Raw genomic sequence first — 14,090 nt, forward strand, 5'->3', positions numbered from 1 at the left:
CTAATTTAACCACACCCCCTGACCGCCCGAGTCCCGTGACCTGCATGGTGTAAACACGCCGCGTCCACCAAAAAGTTGAAGCAGGGGATCCAGCATTGTCAAACAGGAGAGCTTGACTCTTTTACTTCTCTTTTACATGATTCTAACGACCACCACATTATCGGTCGATGTACATATGACCCTGGATCCTTTCTCTTAAGTTCACCTTTTCGATGAACCCGTGGGACTAGTTAGGGTTCGTGGGTACCAGAGGATGGAGGTCGCTTCGCAAGGGGTGTCAAATGGCCTCGCTCCGCCAACAACGTTCCCGACTACGGATCCAACTATCGTTGTCCAACACCTGGCGGAAGTCCTCCAGGGGACTCTAGGCGCGCTAAGGAAAGATTTAGAGTGCACCGGAAGCTTGCTGTCAACGTCAAAATATTCGGAAACACTGCAAAGATGCAGTCGATTCGCTTCCGAGTCGCAGACCGCGATCTACGCTCACAAGGAAGTCGCTGAAGTGGAGGACACTAATGGAACAGAAGAGGAACCTTGTATGTAATGATGCAACCTCCAACGCTGATGCTAGGATTGAGAAGCTGACGAATTTCTCATCTTTGTTGCAGCTTCATCCACCCATTACATCTACACTCTTAACTCGGAGATATCAATAGCATCAAATACGGTTGCCGCAGTCGCGTTTCTTAAATCACCATCGCCACTTGATCCCGCGATCCCTGTCTCATCACAGGTCCAAGTTCTCACATTACCGGGGTTTTCTGCTTCGAGTAACACGGCCATATCTCAGGGCCCTGCAACTTCACCGTATGAAGTCCTCCATTCCTTTGTCCATCTCGCCCTAGCGCCATATTTTGAAGCGTACACGAGGGGTCAAGATGCTTCCAAAACGAAAGGAGACGCGGACGCCAAAACTGGTGTACCAGGTGCGAAGAAAAAGATCGCCGAGCTCGAACTTAGCCTGCTGCACCTTCAGCAAAATATAGAAATCCCGGCTTTGAACCTCCCCATGCATGAAATAGTGCAGTCGGCGTTAGATGAGGCCCAACTCCGAGGCGTGAAACCGTCGGTAGAGCTTGTCCCAGGTGCTGTGCTCGAGAACCACCTTGTCATCAACAGTATTCAGAGTACTGTTAATGGGTGGATCAAGTCTATTCAAAGTATCACAAAGATGTCTCGCGACCCTGAAAGCGGCTCTGCGGCTCAAGAGATCAACTTTTGGCTCGACATGGAAACTGCTCTTGAGGGGATCGAGGCCCAACTTCAAGCGGATGGGGTTCAGCTGACTATGGATATCCTCCGACATGCTAAACGTTACCAAGCTACCCTGAGTTTTGTCGCAGATACCGGTCTAAAGGAAGCTGCAGAAACGGTGCAGAAATACAACCAACTGCTTCGCGACTTTCCTCTTCCAGAATTGCAGTCAGCAACATCTCTGCAGAAGGTCCAGGAGGCGTTGAACTTGATATTCGCACATTTGAACAAAAAGCTCCGCCTTTGCCCGTACCCGATCAAGCGCGCGTTGTCTCTTGTAGAAGCCATTTCCGGAGATCTTGATTCAAGAATACACACTTTAATCAATGGCAAGGCGATCATGCATCTTGACTTTAAGGAATTCCGCTCTTTAATGCGCGCCGCCCAAGTAGTATGGCGTGCATGGGACGAGAACATCAAGGAATTCACCAACGTCGCTCGTGATGCCATGAGGCGTCGAAATGAGAAATTCATCCCCATTAAAGTCAGGTCGAAACATGCGGAGACCCAGGATCGTCTAAAATATATCAACACGTTCCGGACGAACCATGAACAACTTCAACGCACGATTATGAATGTCCTTGGCCCCAGATCAACCCAGCCTGGCGGTCCTTTAGGCACTGAAACTGATACCATTGCTCTTGATGATATCGGAGATGTCGATGCTGTTGAAGAGGTGAGGCAAGCGTATGCACCATTGAAAGACGTCGATGTTCTTGACGTTTCGCCAAAAGGCACGGAGCGATGGATTCGGGAAGAGACTGCGTATAATGAAAGAACATCCCGAGTTGAAAACCTGATAATTGCACGACTTCGGGATCGCCTTGCCACCGCGCAGAATGCGAATGAGAAATTCCGTGTATTTTCGAAATTCAATGCCTTGCTGGTCCGCCCTAAGATCAGGAGTGCTATTGGGAAATATCAGACCGAATTGATCGATGATGTGAAAAAGGATATCGCTGCCTTACATGAACGATTCAAACAGCAGTATGGCCATTCAGAAGCTCATGCAATGGCGCAGCTACGAGATCTTCCACCGGTATCAGGTGCCATTATCTGGGCACGACAGATCGAGCGACAATTAGATGGGTATATGCGAAAGGTAGAAGATGTCCTTGGAGAAGACTGGGATCTTCATTCCGAAGGACAGAAGCTACAAGCCGAAAGTAACATGTTCCGTAAGAAGCTCGACACTCGACCCGTTTACCAAGCTTGGCTACAAGATGTTCAAAGACGAAATATCACGATATCTGGACGATTATTTAACATTACTCGCAATAGGGCTGCTGGTAACGCCTTCGAACTTGTCGTTAATTTCGACGCACAAATAATCGCCCTTTTCAAGGAAGTTAGAAACCTTGTTTGGCTAAATTTCCAGATTCCTCACGCAATCAACAGCATATCCAAGGAGGCCAAGCGTGTATATCCTTTTGCGATCAGCTTAATGGAAAGTGTCCGAACGCTGCACCAAACTATTCGGGCGATCGCATCGATGTCACAAGCAACCATACTCCTGAATGGGTATCAGAATGATGTTCAAGCTCTCATCATGAAGGGCCTGCCACTGCGATGGGAATCATTCATCCACTCGTACGAGCTTCATGTCAAGCAGGGCATTGCCAACGGCTCTGTAGACCCTTCTGTTACACCCGCTCGAGGCGAAAGCAAGCATGTTCAGTTTGTTCGAGAATTTGCTCTCTCAGCATCTGTGTTGCAAGCTAAATCTGCCACATTGACTTCTATCGACGAATCCGTTCAGAAAACTATCCTTGAACTCAAGTCTTGCCCTTACGAGGCCGATGCCTTTCGTCAGCGTCTTGACCAAATTCAAATCGCCGTTGACAAACTGAACTTGGAAAATTATGCTAATCTGGGGTTCTGGGTCGCTAACTTGAACAACATGGTCGAGTCAATTCTACAGGATCGACTACGTAGAGCGATTCGGCACTGGATCCGATCATTCCAGGAAGCGAAACATGAACAAGCTCACAAAATTAGCCATGGAGAACCTTCCGATTCAGCAGAAGAAACTCAAATCCAGCACATCCAGTTTCCCAACCTCCTTCACGAGATATCGATGAGGAATCAAGTTATGCACCTGGATCCCCCATTAGAATTTGCGAGAGCCAATTGGTTCTCTCATTTCGATCAGTGGGTTGGGGTTCTGTGTAACTTGGAAAGAATAAAATCGTCGAGATATAAGATGTCAATCCATGCAGAAAAAGCTCGTCTTTCTGAAACGCATTTCTCTGCTCTTCCCCAATATTGTGCCGATGAATTGACAGAAGTTTACTCTGTGGTGGAAGCTAGACTGCAAGAGATTTCCGAATACATTGAAAAATGGCTGCAGTTCCAATCTCTATGGGATCTGCAATCCTCATATGTTTATGATGTCCTTGGCGATGACCTGTCACAATGGTTACAATTACTTCAAGAGATTCGCAGAAGCCGCGCAACTTTTGATACGTCTGAAGTTAGAAGATCTTTTGGTACTATTAGGATCGATTATGAACAAGTTCAAACTAAGGTCAATGCGAAGTACGATCAATGGCAACGGGAAATATTACTGAATTTTGGTGGAAAGCTTGGGACCCGAATGCGAGAAGTTTATGCCGAACTCCAGGCTGCCCGAAGAGACCTCGAGGGACAGTCGTTAGAGGCATCATCAACCGCGCATGCAGTGTCATTCATTACCATTGTCCAGCAATGCAAACGCAAAGCCCGGGTGTGGGAACCGGAGGTCGATCTTTTCCGACAGGGTCAGGCCACCCTTGCTCGTCAGCGCTATCAGTTCCCCAACGACTGGTTGCACGTTGAGCAGGTTGACGGTGAATGGCTAGCTCTCAATGATATACTAGAGCGTAGGAGCAAGACGGTCCAAGACCAGACCGACGCTTTGAGGGCCAAGATTACCGCTGAGGATAAAGTGATCAACGACAAGATTGCCGAGATTATCTCACAGTGGAACGAAGAAAAGCCTGTATCTGGCTCCACTCCTCCCGAAGAGGCATCCAGAACACTTAGTTATTTCCAATCCCGCCTGGAAAGCTTGCAATCCGAATTTGAGATGGTCTCAAAAGCAAAAGAAGCGCTTGATCTCCCTAGTAGCCCCGAAACCGCTCTTTCTGCCATTCTTGAGGAGGTTCAGGATTTTATGGCTGTTTGGGCTGCCCTATCAACTATCTGGAAAAGCCTGAATGAGCTAAGGGACGTTCTTTGGAACAGTGTCCAACCTCGTAAGCTTCGACAATCTCTCGATGGCCTTATTAGAATGACGAAGGAAATGCCTAGTCGAATGAGGCAATACGCTGCGTTTGAGCATATCCAGAACATACTCCGCCAGCTACTGAAGGTCAATCCGTTACTTTCCGACATGAAATCCGAAGCGGTGCGCGAGCGACACTGGCAAAAGATTTTCAAGGCCCTCAAGCCGGGAAAACGGTTCTCCCAAGTTTCGTTGGCTCTTGGTGATGTTTGGGATCTGAATCTTGCGGCCAGCGAGGCGGTGATTCGTGATATCATCACTCAAGCGCAAGGAGAGATGGCCCTCGAAGAGTTCTTGAAAATGGTTCGCGAAACGTGGCAGAGTTATTCGTTGGACCTTGTGAACTACCAGAACAAATGTCGTCTGATCAAAGGCTTCGATGATTTGTTTGCGAAATGTAGTGAAAACTTGAACTCTCTTCAGGCGATGAGACATTCACCGTACTACAAAGAATTCGAGGAAGAGGCTACTTCCTGGGAAGATAAGCTAAACCGTGTACACGTGCTTTTCGATGTCTGGATTGACGTTCAGCGACAATGGGTCTACCTTGAAGGTGTCTTCACTGGAAATGCGGATATCAAGCATCTACTGCCCCTGGAATCCGGCCGTTTTCAAAACATAAATTCGGAATTTTTTGCTGTGATGAAGAAAGTCTATAAATCGCCGTTTGTCCTTGATGTTCTGGCGATTAATGGAGTACAGAAGTCCCTTGAAAGGTTGGCTGAGCTCCTCAATAAGATACAGAAAGCTCTCGGTGAATATCTCGAGCGGGAGCGTGTGTCCTTCCCTCGCTTTTATTTTGTCGGTGACGAGGATCTATTGGAAATCATCGGCAATAGCAATGATACCCTTCGTGTTGCGAAACATTTCAAGAAAATGTTTGCTGGATTGTCCGGACTAGTGATGGATGATGACGGAAATATCGTCGGACTTACTTCGAAAGAGGGTGAAGAAGTGAGGCTGAAAAAAGAGGTCTCTCTGCTTAAGACTCCCAGAATCAATGATTGGCTCGCGGCCCTTGAAAATAGCATGAAGTCGACCCTGGCGGAGCTCCTTGCGGAAGCCATTGAGCAATTCGAGTCTATTTATTCAGCCACGGAGATTGACCAAACCGCTTTTAGTGATTACCTCGCAAATTATCCAGCGCAAATCGTTGTCCTCGGAAGTCAGGTTGTATGGACCAATGCAGTCCAAAAAGCCCTCGAGGACGGTGGTAGCGGGCTGCAAGCTTTGTACGATTCTGAAGTGAGAGTCCTCGACCTTCTAGCAGTTACTGTCCTTGGTGAACTGGATCCGATTACACGAAAGAAGTGCGAACATATGATCACCGAGTTTGTTCACCAGCGCGATGCTATTGCGAAGTTGATTGATAATAACGCTTCGTCCCCGACGCACTACTTGTGGCTACTACAAATGCGCTACGTTTATCGTGCTGAGGGTGACTTTTTGCAGCGCCTTCACGTCCAGATGGCCAATGCGAAGTTGGACTATGGTTTTGAGTATCTCGGTGTTCCCGAACGGCTTGTTCGCACCCCACTTACTGATCGGTGTTTCCTCACCCTTACTCAAGCGCTGTGTCAGAGGTTGGGTGGCTCTCCATATGGCCCTGCAGGTACCGGTAAGACTGAATCAGTTAAGGCACTCGGGTTGCAACTTGGCCGATTCACTCTTGTGTTCTGCTGTGATGATACATTTGATTTCCAGGCTATGGGTAGGATTTTCTTGGGTATCTGCCAGGTTGGTGCTTGGGGATGTTTCGATGAATTTAACCGCCTCGAGGAAAGAATCCTTTCCGCAGTATCTCAGCAGATTCAGAACATCCAAATTGGTCTGAAGAATACTGATGATGAAACGAAGGCTCAAATTGAGTTGGTTGGGCGTCGTCTTCGTGTCAATCCTAATACCGGAATTTTCATCACGATGAACCCTGGTTATGCTGGTCGTTCAAACCTGCCGGACAATTTGAAGAAACTTTTCCGAAGTGTCGCTATGTCTAAACCGGACAAGGAACTCATTGCTGAAGTCATGTTGTTTTCCCAAGGTTTCAAGCAGGCTAAACCACTGTCCCGGCAGACTGTTCCTTTCTTTGATCACTGCTCAACTCGCCTCACAAAACAAGCGCATTATGATTTTGGCCTTCGAGCCTTGAAGAGTGTGCTTGTGAGCTCCGGTGGTTTGAAACGTCTTCGCCTTGCCAACTCCGATGGTGATATTGGACCCAATGAAATAGTCGAACCACAAATTATCGTCCAGAGCGTTCGCGAAACAATTGCGCCTAAACTCATTCGTCAGGATGTTGAAATGATGCTGGAAATTCAGGCTGAAGATTTCCCTGGCGTTGAGTATGTGCCTGCCAACTTTGAAAAGCTGACACAAGCTATTCGTGAGATCGCTGTTGAGAACCATTTCGTTGCAACAGACACATGGATCACGAAGACTCTACAGTTATACCAAATTCAAGGTATTCATCATGGCGTCATGATGGTTGGCAGGTCTGGATCCGGTAAAAGTTCAGCTTGGAAAATTCTCCTACAAGCCCTACAAAAAGTCGAAGGCATCGAAGGTGTTTGCCACGTTATTGACTCCAAGGTCATGTCCAAAGAGGCTCTGTACGGGAATCTCGACAGCACGACCCGTGAATGGACAGATGGTCTCTTTACTGGCATCCTAAGAAAGATTGTGGACAATCTACGTGGTGAAGATTCCAAACGACATTGGATCGTATTTGATGGCGACGTCGACCCAGAATGGGTCGAAAATTTGAACAGCGTGTTGGACGACAATAAATTATTGACATTACCCAACGGTGAACGTTTGAACCTCCCACCGAATGTTCGCATTATGTTTGAAGTTGAGAACCTCAAGTATGCTACTTTGGCCACTGTCAGCCGATGTGGTATGGTGTGGTTTAGTGATGATACAGTGACTCCGAATATGATGGTGACAAATTATATTGAATCCCTGAAAACAAGAACGTTCGAAGACCTCGACGACGACACTGTTCCTACTGGCCAAGCGTCTGCTAAAACCCTGGACACCCAGAAAACGCTTGCATTGTTTCTTGACCAGCTACTGCAAAGGGACGATCTTATTCTAAAAACCCTCCAGGAAGCCAAAAAATATACCCACATCATGGAATACAGCGATATACGGGCCCTTAATACGCTTTTCAGCTTGCTCAACAAGGCATGTCGGAACATTCTGGAGTATAATATCCAACATATGGACTTCCCCTTAGAAGCAGAACAGATGGATGCGTATTTGTCCAAAAAGTTACTCCTCGCGCTCGTCTGGTCACTGACTGGTGACTGTCCGTTAGAAGAACGAAAATCGTTTGGCGAATTTGTCACGGCACTCTCAACCATTGATACCCCCTTGCTTGGCAATTCATCATCCCTCATCGATTATGATGTTACTTTACCCAAGGGCGAATGGACAACTTGGCAGTCTCAAGTGCCGTCTGTGGAAATCAACACTCATTCGGTCACGCAAACGGATGTCATTATCCCAACTTTGGATACCGTTCGACATGAGGACGTTTTATACTCTTGGCTCGCCGAGCACAAACCCCTTCTGCTTTGCGGCCCACCGGGATCCGGTAAAACCATGACGCTGTTCTCTGCCCTTCGCAAGTTGCCAAATATGGAAGTTGTTGGCCTTAACTTTTCCAGTGCGACTACACCAGACCTGTTGATTAAAACTTTTGAGCAGTACTGCGAATATAAGAAGACCCTTAATGGCGTGATAATGTCACCAAGCCAAATTGGCCGTTGGCTCGTTATTTTCTGCGACGAAATCAACCTTCCAGCCCCCGATCAATACGGAACACAGCGTGCCATCTCTTTCTTGCGACAACTAGTCGAGCAAAACGGATTCTGGAGAACTTCGGACAAGACTTGGATTACTTTGGATCGCATTCAGTTCGTTGGTGCCTGCAACCCCCCTACTGATGCTGGTAGAACTCCTCTTGGTGAGAGATTCCTCCGTCATGCTCCTTTGATTATGGTCGATTACCCGGGAGAAGTTTCCTTATTACAAATCTACGGTACTTTCAACACTGCGATTCTCAAGATCATTCCTATGCTTCGTGGTTATTCTGAAGCTCTCACGAAGGCTATGGTCCAGTTCTATTTGGAATCTCAAGCCAGGTTCACTCCAAAAATCCAACCCCACTATGTCTACTCCCCAAGAGAGCTTACCAGATGGGTTCGTGGCGTATACGAGGCTATCAAGCCACTTGAGAATCTATCCGTTGAAGGCCTTGTTAGGATATGGGCTCATGAAGCCTTGCGACTATTCCAGGACCGACTCGTAGAGGAGGATGAAAGACAGTGGACCGCTGACAGCGTCAGGCGCATTGCCTTCGAGCACTTCCCAACTATCGATGAGCAGCAAGCGTTGAAAGCCCCAATTCTTTTCTCGAACTGGCTTTCAAAACATTATGTTCCGGTAGAGCAGGAACAACTCCGCGAGTTCGTGAAAGCAAGACTGAAAACTTTCTGCGAGGAAGAGGTGGATGTGCCTCTAGTATTATTCAACGATGTATTGGAGCATGCGCTACGTATTGATCGTGTGTTCCGACAACCTCAAGGCCATCTTATCCTCATTGGTGTGAGTGGAAGTGGTAAGACGACATTGTCTCGCTTTGTTGCCTGGATGAACGGCCTCAAAGTATTCCAAATCAAGGTACACGGCAAGTACTCAGCGGAAGACTTTGATGAGGACCTTAGAAGTGTGCTTCGCAGAGCTGGCTGTAAAGGAGAGAAAATTTGCTTTATCATGGACGAGTCAAACGTCCTAGATTCAGGCTTTTTGGAACGCATGAATACACTTCTCGCTAACGCCGAAGTTCCTGGTCTCTTTGAGGGAGACGAATTTGCATCATTAATGACTGCTTGCAAAGAAGGAGCTCAACGACAAGGCCTTCTTCTGGACTCGCAAGAAGAGCTTTACAAGTGGTTCACCCAGCAAATCGTCAAAAATCTCCATGTTGTGTTCACCATGAACCCTCCAGAAGAAGGGTTATCCTCCAAAGCTGCCACTAGTCCAGCACTTTTCAATCGCTGCGTACTGAACTGGCTTGGTGATTGGTCTGATCAGGCTCTATACCAGGTTGGCTATGAACTTACACAATCCGTCGATCTCGATAAACCAAATTTCATTGCCCCGGATAGTATTCCTGTAGCTTATCGAGCTCTCTCCCTCCCGGCGTCTCATCGTGATACCGTCGTTAACTCGATGGTTTATATTCACTATTCCTTGCATCGGTTTAACCAACGCCTGCACAAGCAACAGGGCAAAACTACATATCTCACGCCTCGACATTATCTAGATTTCGTTGCGCAGTACGTCCGGCTCTTTAATGAGAAACGCGAAGACCTAGAGGAACAGCAACGCCATCTCAATGTTGGCTTGGAGAAACTCAGGGAGACCGTCGACAAAGTCAGGGACTTGAGAGCAAGTCTAGCCCAAAAGAAGAGTCAACTTGAGAAGAAAGATGCAGAAGCCAACGAAAAACTACAACGAATGGTGGCCGATCAACGGGAGGCGGAACAGCGTAAATCCGCTTCGCTCGAAATTCAAGCAGCACTCGAAAAGCAAGAGCAAGAAGTTGCCAAACGAAAAGAGATTGTACTCCACGATCTTGCAAGAGCCGAGCCCGCCGTCATTGAAGCCCAGAAAAGTGTTAGCAATATCAAGAAGCAACATCTTACAGAAGTTCGTTCTATGGCGAACCCCCCTGCGGGCGTTCGTCTTGCTTTGGAATCCGTGTGCACGCTTCTCGGTCACAGAGTGGACAGCTGGAAAACCATACAAGGTATTATTCGCAGAGATGACTTTATTGCCAGCATTGTCAATTATGATAATGAAAGGCAGATGACCCGCGGCCTTAGAACCAGGATGAACAACGACTACTTGTCGAAGGAAGATTTCACTTTCGAAAGAGTTAACCGTGCTAGTAAAGCCTGCGGCCCGCTCGTTCAGTGGGTGGAAGCGCAGGTTAATTATTCCGAGATCCTAGATCGAGTAGGCCCGCTTCGCGAAGAGGTCATTCAGTTAGAAGATCAGGCACTCCAGACAAAAGCCGAAGCACAGGCTATTGAGAACACTATCAACAACCTTGAGGACAGCATTGCAACATACAAAGCCGAATACGCAGCTCTTATCAGTGAAACTCAGGCAATCAAAGCAGAAATGTCAAGAGTGGAGTTTAAAGTTGATAGAAGCGTTCGTTTGCTTGACAGCTTATCCTCCGAACGTTCTCGATGGGAGGAGGGAAGCAAATCTTTCGAAACCCAAATTTCTACTTTAGTGGGAGACGTTCTTATTGCGGCCGCTTTCCTTGCCTACGGCGGGCTGTACGATCAGCAGTTCCGCAAGGCCATGATTGATGACTGGGTAAATCAACTAGCACAATCCGGTATCAACTTCAAGCCACACAATCCAATCACGGAATATCTCTCCAACGCAGATGAAAGGCTATCTTGGCAGGAGAACTCTCTTCCCGTCGACGACTTGTGTACGGAGAACGCAATCATTCTCAAGCGGTTCAACAGATATCCTCTCATTATTGACCCGTCCGGTCGAGTTACCGAATTTTTACAGAAGGAGAGCAAAGAACGAAAACTAACTGTTACAAGTTTCCTGGATGACTCGTTCATCAAACAACTTGAGAGTGCACTACGATTTGGCAATCCCATCCTCATCCAGGACGCTGAACACTTGGACCCGATCCTCAATCATGTTCTCAATAAAGAGTACCAGAAGACCGGTGGTCGTGTCCTCATCCAACTTGGAAAGCAAGAAATTGACTTCTCGCCGGCATTCAAACTCTTTTTGTCGACACGAGACCCATCTGCCTGCTTCCCTCCTGATGTTTGCAGCAGAACCACATTTGTCAACTTCACGGTCACCCAAAGCAGCTTGCAAACTCAGTCTCTCAATGAAGTGCTCAAAGTAGAGCGTCCTGACGTCGATGAGCGGAGAACGAACCTTATCAAGCTCCAAGGCGAATTTAAGATCCATCTTCGTCAGCTGGAAAAACGGCTTCTTCAAGCACTTAATGAGTCCCGCGGTAACATTCTAGACGATGATAACGTTATCGAAACACTTGAAACGCTAAAGAAGGAGGCAGCCGAGATTTCGAACAAGATGGTGGAGACAGAGGGTGTGATGACAGAAGTCGAGAATATTACGCAGCAATACAATGTCATTGCCAGATCATGCAGTGCTGTCTTCGCTGTTCTCGAACAGCTTCACCACCTCAACCATTTTTACCAGTTCTCTCTCCAATACTTTATCGATATCTTTAACAATGTCCTGCACAATAATCATCGTTTATCCCAGGAGAAGGATCATGCCGCCAGAGTCAATATTATTCTACGTGATCTTTTCATCACTGCATTCCAGCGAACATCTCTTGGCCTGCTTCAGAAGGATAGAATAACTCTAGCTATGCTCCTAGCACAGGCATCTCCATATCAGATGGACAGGAGCATTATTGACGACATTCTCGACCCGACTTTGGAAGGATGGGATGTCTCAACGGCTCCTAAAGCAAAGGATATCGTCATGTCCAAGGCTTCCCAAATGGTTGTTTTCAAGAACATCATTCCAACTATTGAGGAAGAAATCTGGGAACAGTTCTTCACTGAAGAAATTGCAGAAAATTTCGTCCCCACTGTCTGGGAGGATAGCACGGAGGCTTTTGATCGGCAACTTCGCTCCCTCCTGCTTGTGAAGCTCTTCCGAATGGACAGGTTTGTCCCTGCTGCGGAAAATTTTGTCGTAACAGTATTTGGACGATCGCTATTTGAAGACAGTGGAGATCTCAAGGAAGTTGTTGACCAAGTAACAGCCACCACTCCGATTGCGCTCAGTTCCAGCCCCGGATTTGACGCTAGTTACAAAGTCGATGGACTTGTCGAGCGAATGCATGCCACTTGCGCCAATATCGCCATGGGATCTAACGAAGGCCTCGAGAGCGCAGACAAGGCAATCAACAATGCGGCCGCAACCGGAACTTGGGTCTTGGTCAAGAACGTTCACCTCGCACCATCTTGGCTGCAAAGTTTAGAGAAACGACTCGATTCACTCAAGCCGCATGCTAACTTTAGACTCTTCCTTTCGATGGAATCGAGTCCGAAGATCCCCGTAAATCTGATCCGAGCTTCAAGAGTCCTGATGTACGAACAACCCGCTGGAATCCGTGCCAACATGAAGGATTCCCTCTCTTCTTTGAGCTTGAGGGCGAGCAAACCACCCGTTGAGAAGGCTCGTATCTACCTTTTGCTATCGTTCTTACATGCTGTTGTCCAGGAGAGACTACGATATGCGCCAAGTTTGGGATGGAAAGGCTTCTGGGAGTTCAATGACAGCGACGTAAGTAGTGTTTCGTTTGCATTGCTTGAGATTTTATGCTGACGTATTATGCCTTTGTAGTACGAGTGCTGCGCCTTCATCATCGACACCTGGGTGGCGTCAGTGGCTCAGGGCAGATCCAACGTTGCACCACAAAAGTTCCCTTGGGACTTGCTTCGCACGCTAATCACTGAAACGTATGGTGGGAAGATAGACGATGCTGAAGACTTGAAGCTGCTAAATGATCTTGTGCGAACGTTTATGACACCAGCAGCGTTCGAGGACGATCATAAATTGATTCCGGGCATCGAAGGCGAAATTTTACTGCTGCCCTCGACAACCGGTATCCGCGATTTCACCGAGTGGGTGAACCGGCTGCCGGAGCGAGAACCACCTACGTATCTGGGACTCCCTGGCAATGCCGAGAAGTTACTTTTGGTTGGTCATGGCAAACGCATGATTGCCAACCTAGCCAAGATTACGACGTTGTTGGATGAAGGAGAACAACTGATGATCGAAGCGGCTGCGATCTAGCAGGGTGAAAGCGCAGCGTGATCGCAATTGAAACGGACACACTCGGCGACTATTGTCTCTCGTACCATTTTCACTTTCTTCCTTTTTTTCGGTCTGGGTTCATGGGTAATGGCACTAAGGGATTTGGAAGCTTTAATCCGCTCGTTTTCTTTTCGTTTTCGCCAACATTTTGGAGGCGTTCCGGTTGCATTTTTGATTGCCCATCGTCTCGTCCTGGTTTGGTGGATACCCGCGAGTTACTTGCTGTTGACATTTATCAGCTCCATCGAGAGTATTTTCCTTGGTGCACTGGTCTTCTAGTCTCCATTTTCCCCTTAATTTGTGTCCATTGCCCTTTTGTCTACTTCTCGTCTGTTGTTACATCCTGAACTACATTTCCATCTCCTTCGTCGACTTGTGTTTTTAGCTAAATGGTTAGATTTGACTTTACTTCAAGACTTGTATTAGTTGGGAACGGCTGTGTAGAGTTAATATAAACATTTTTTGCCGGAAGTTTTTGACTCCTGCTGCGGAAATATCCAGTCGATAAGAGTGCTGCTCTCAAAGTTCTTGCGGGGGAGCCCCTTGTTTTAAAACTCTGCGGGAAGCCTGGGATTGGGGTCAGACATCAATCCAAAACAGCGGAGGCCCGCCGAACGTCTTTGCCCTTCCCTTGTCACAGGATGGTTGAAGATCA

At 47.4% G+C, this 14,090-nt stretch overlaps 1 protein-coding gene across 1 annotated transcript; it reads left to right on the forward strand.

Moving 5' to 3' along the window:
* Positions 1 to 253: 253 nt before the first annotated feature.
* D8B26_007588 (uncharacterized protein) lies at positions 254 to 13,907 on the forward strand (the record flags this gene model as incomplete). The annotated part of the gene is made up of 3 exons (XM_003067101.2): positions 254 to 536; positions 609 to 12,901; positions 12,962 to 13,907. 3 exons carry the CDS (start codon positions 254 to 256, stop codon positions 13,412 to 13,414), a joined length of 13,029 nt encoding a protein of 4,342 aa, XP_003067147.2. The 3' UTR covers positions 13,415 to 13,907.
* Positions 13,908 to 14,090: the final 183 nt, after the last annotated feature.

Source organism: Coccidioides posadasii, chromosome 4, assembly GCF_018416015.2.
Source record: "Coccidioides posadasii str. Silveira chromosome 4, complete sequence".
Classification (NCBI taxonomy): domain Eukaryota; kingdom Fungi; phylum Ascomycota; class Eurotiomycetes; order Onygenales; family Onygenaceae; genus Coccidioides; species Coccidioides posadasii.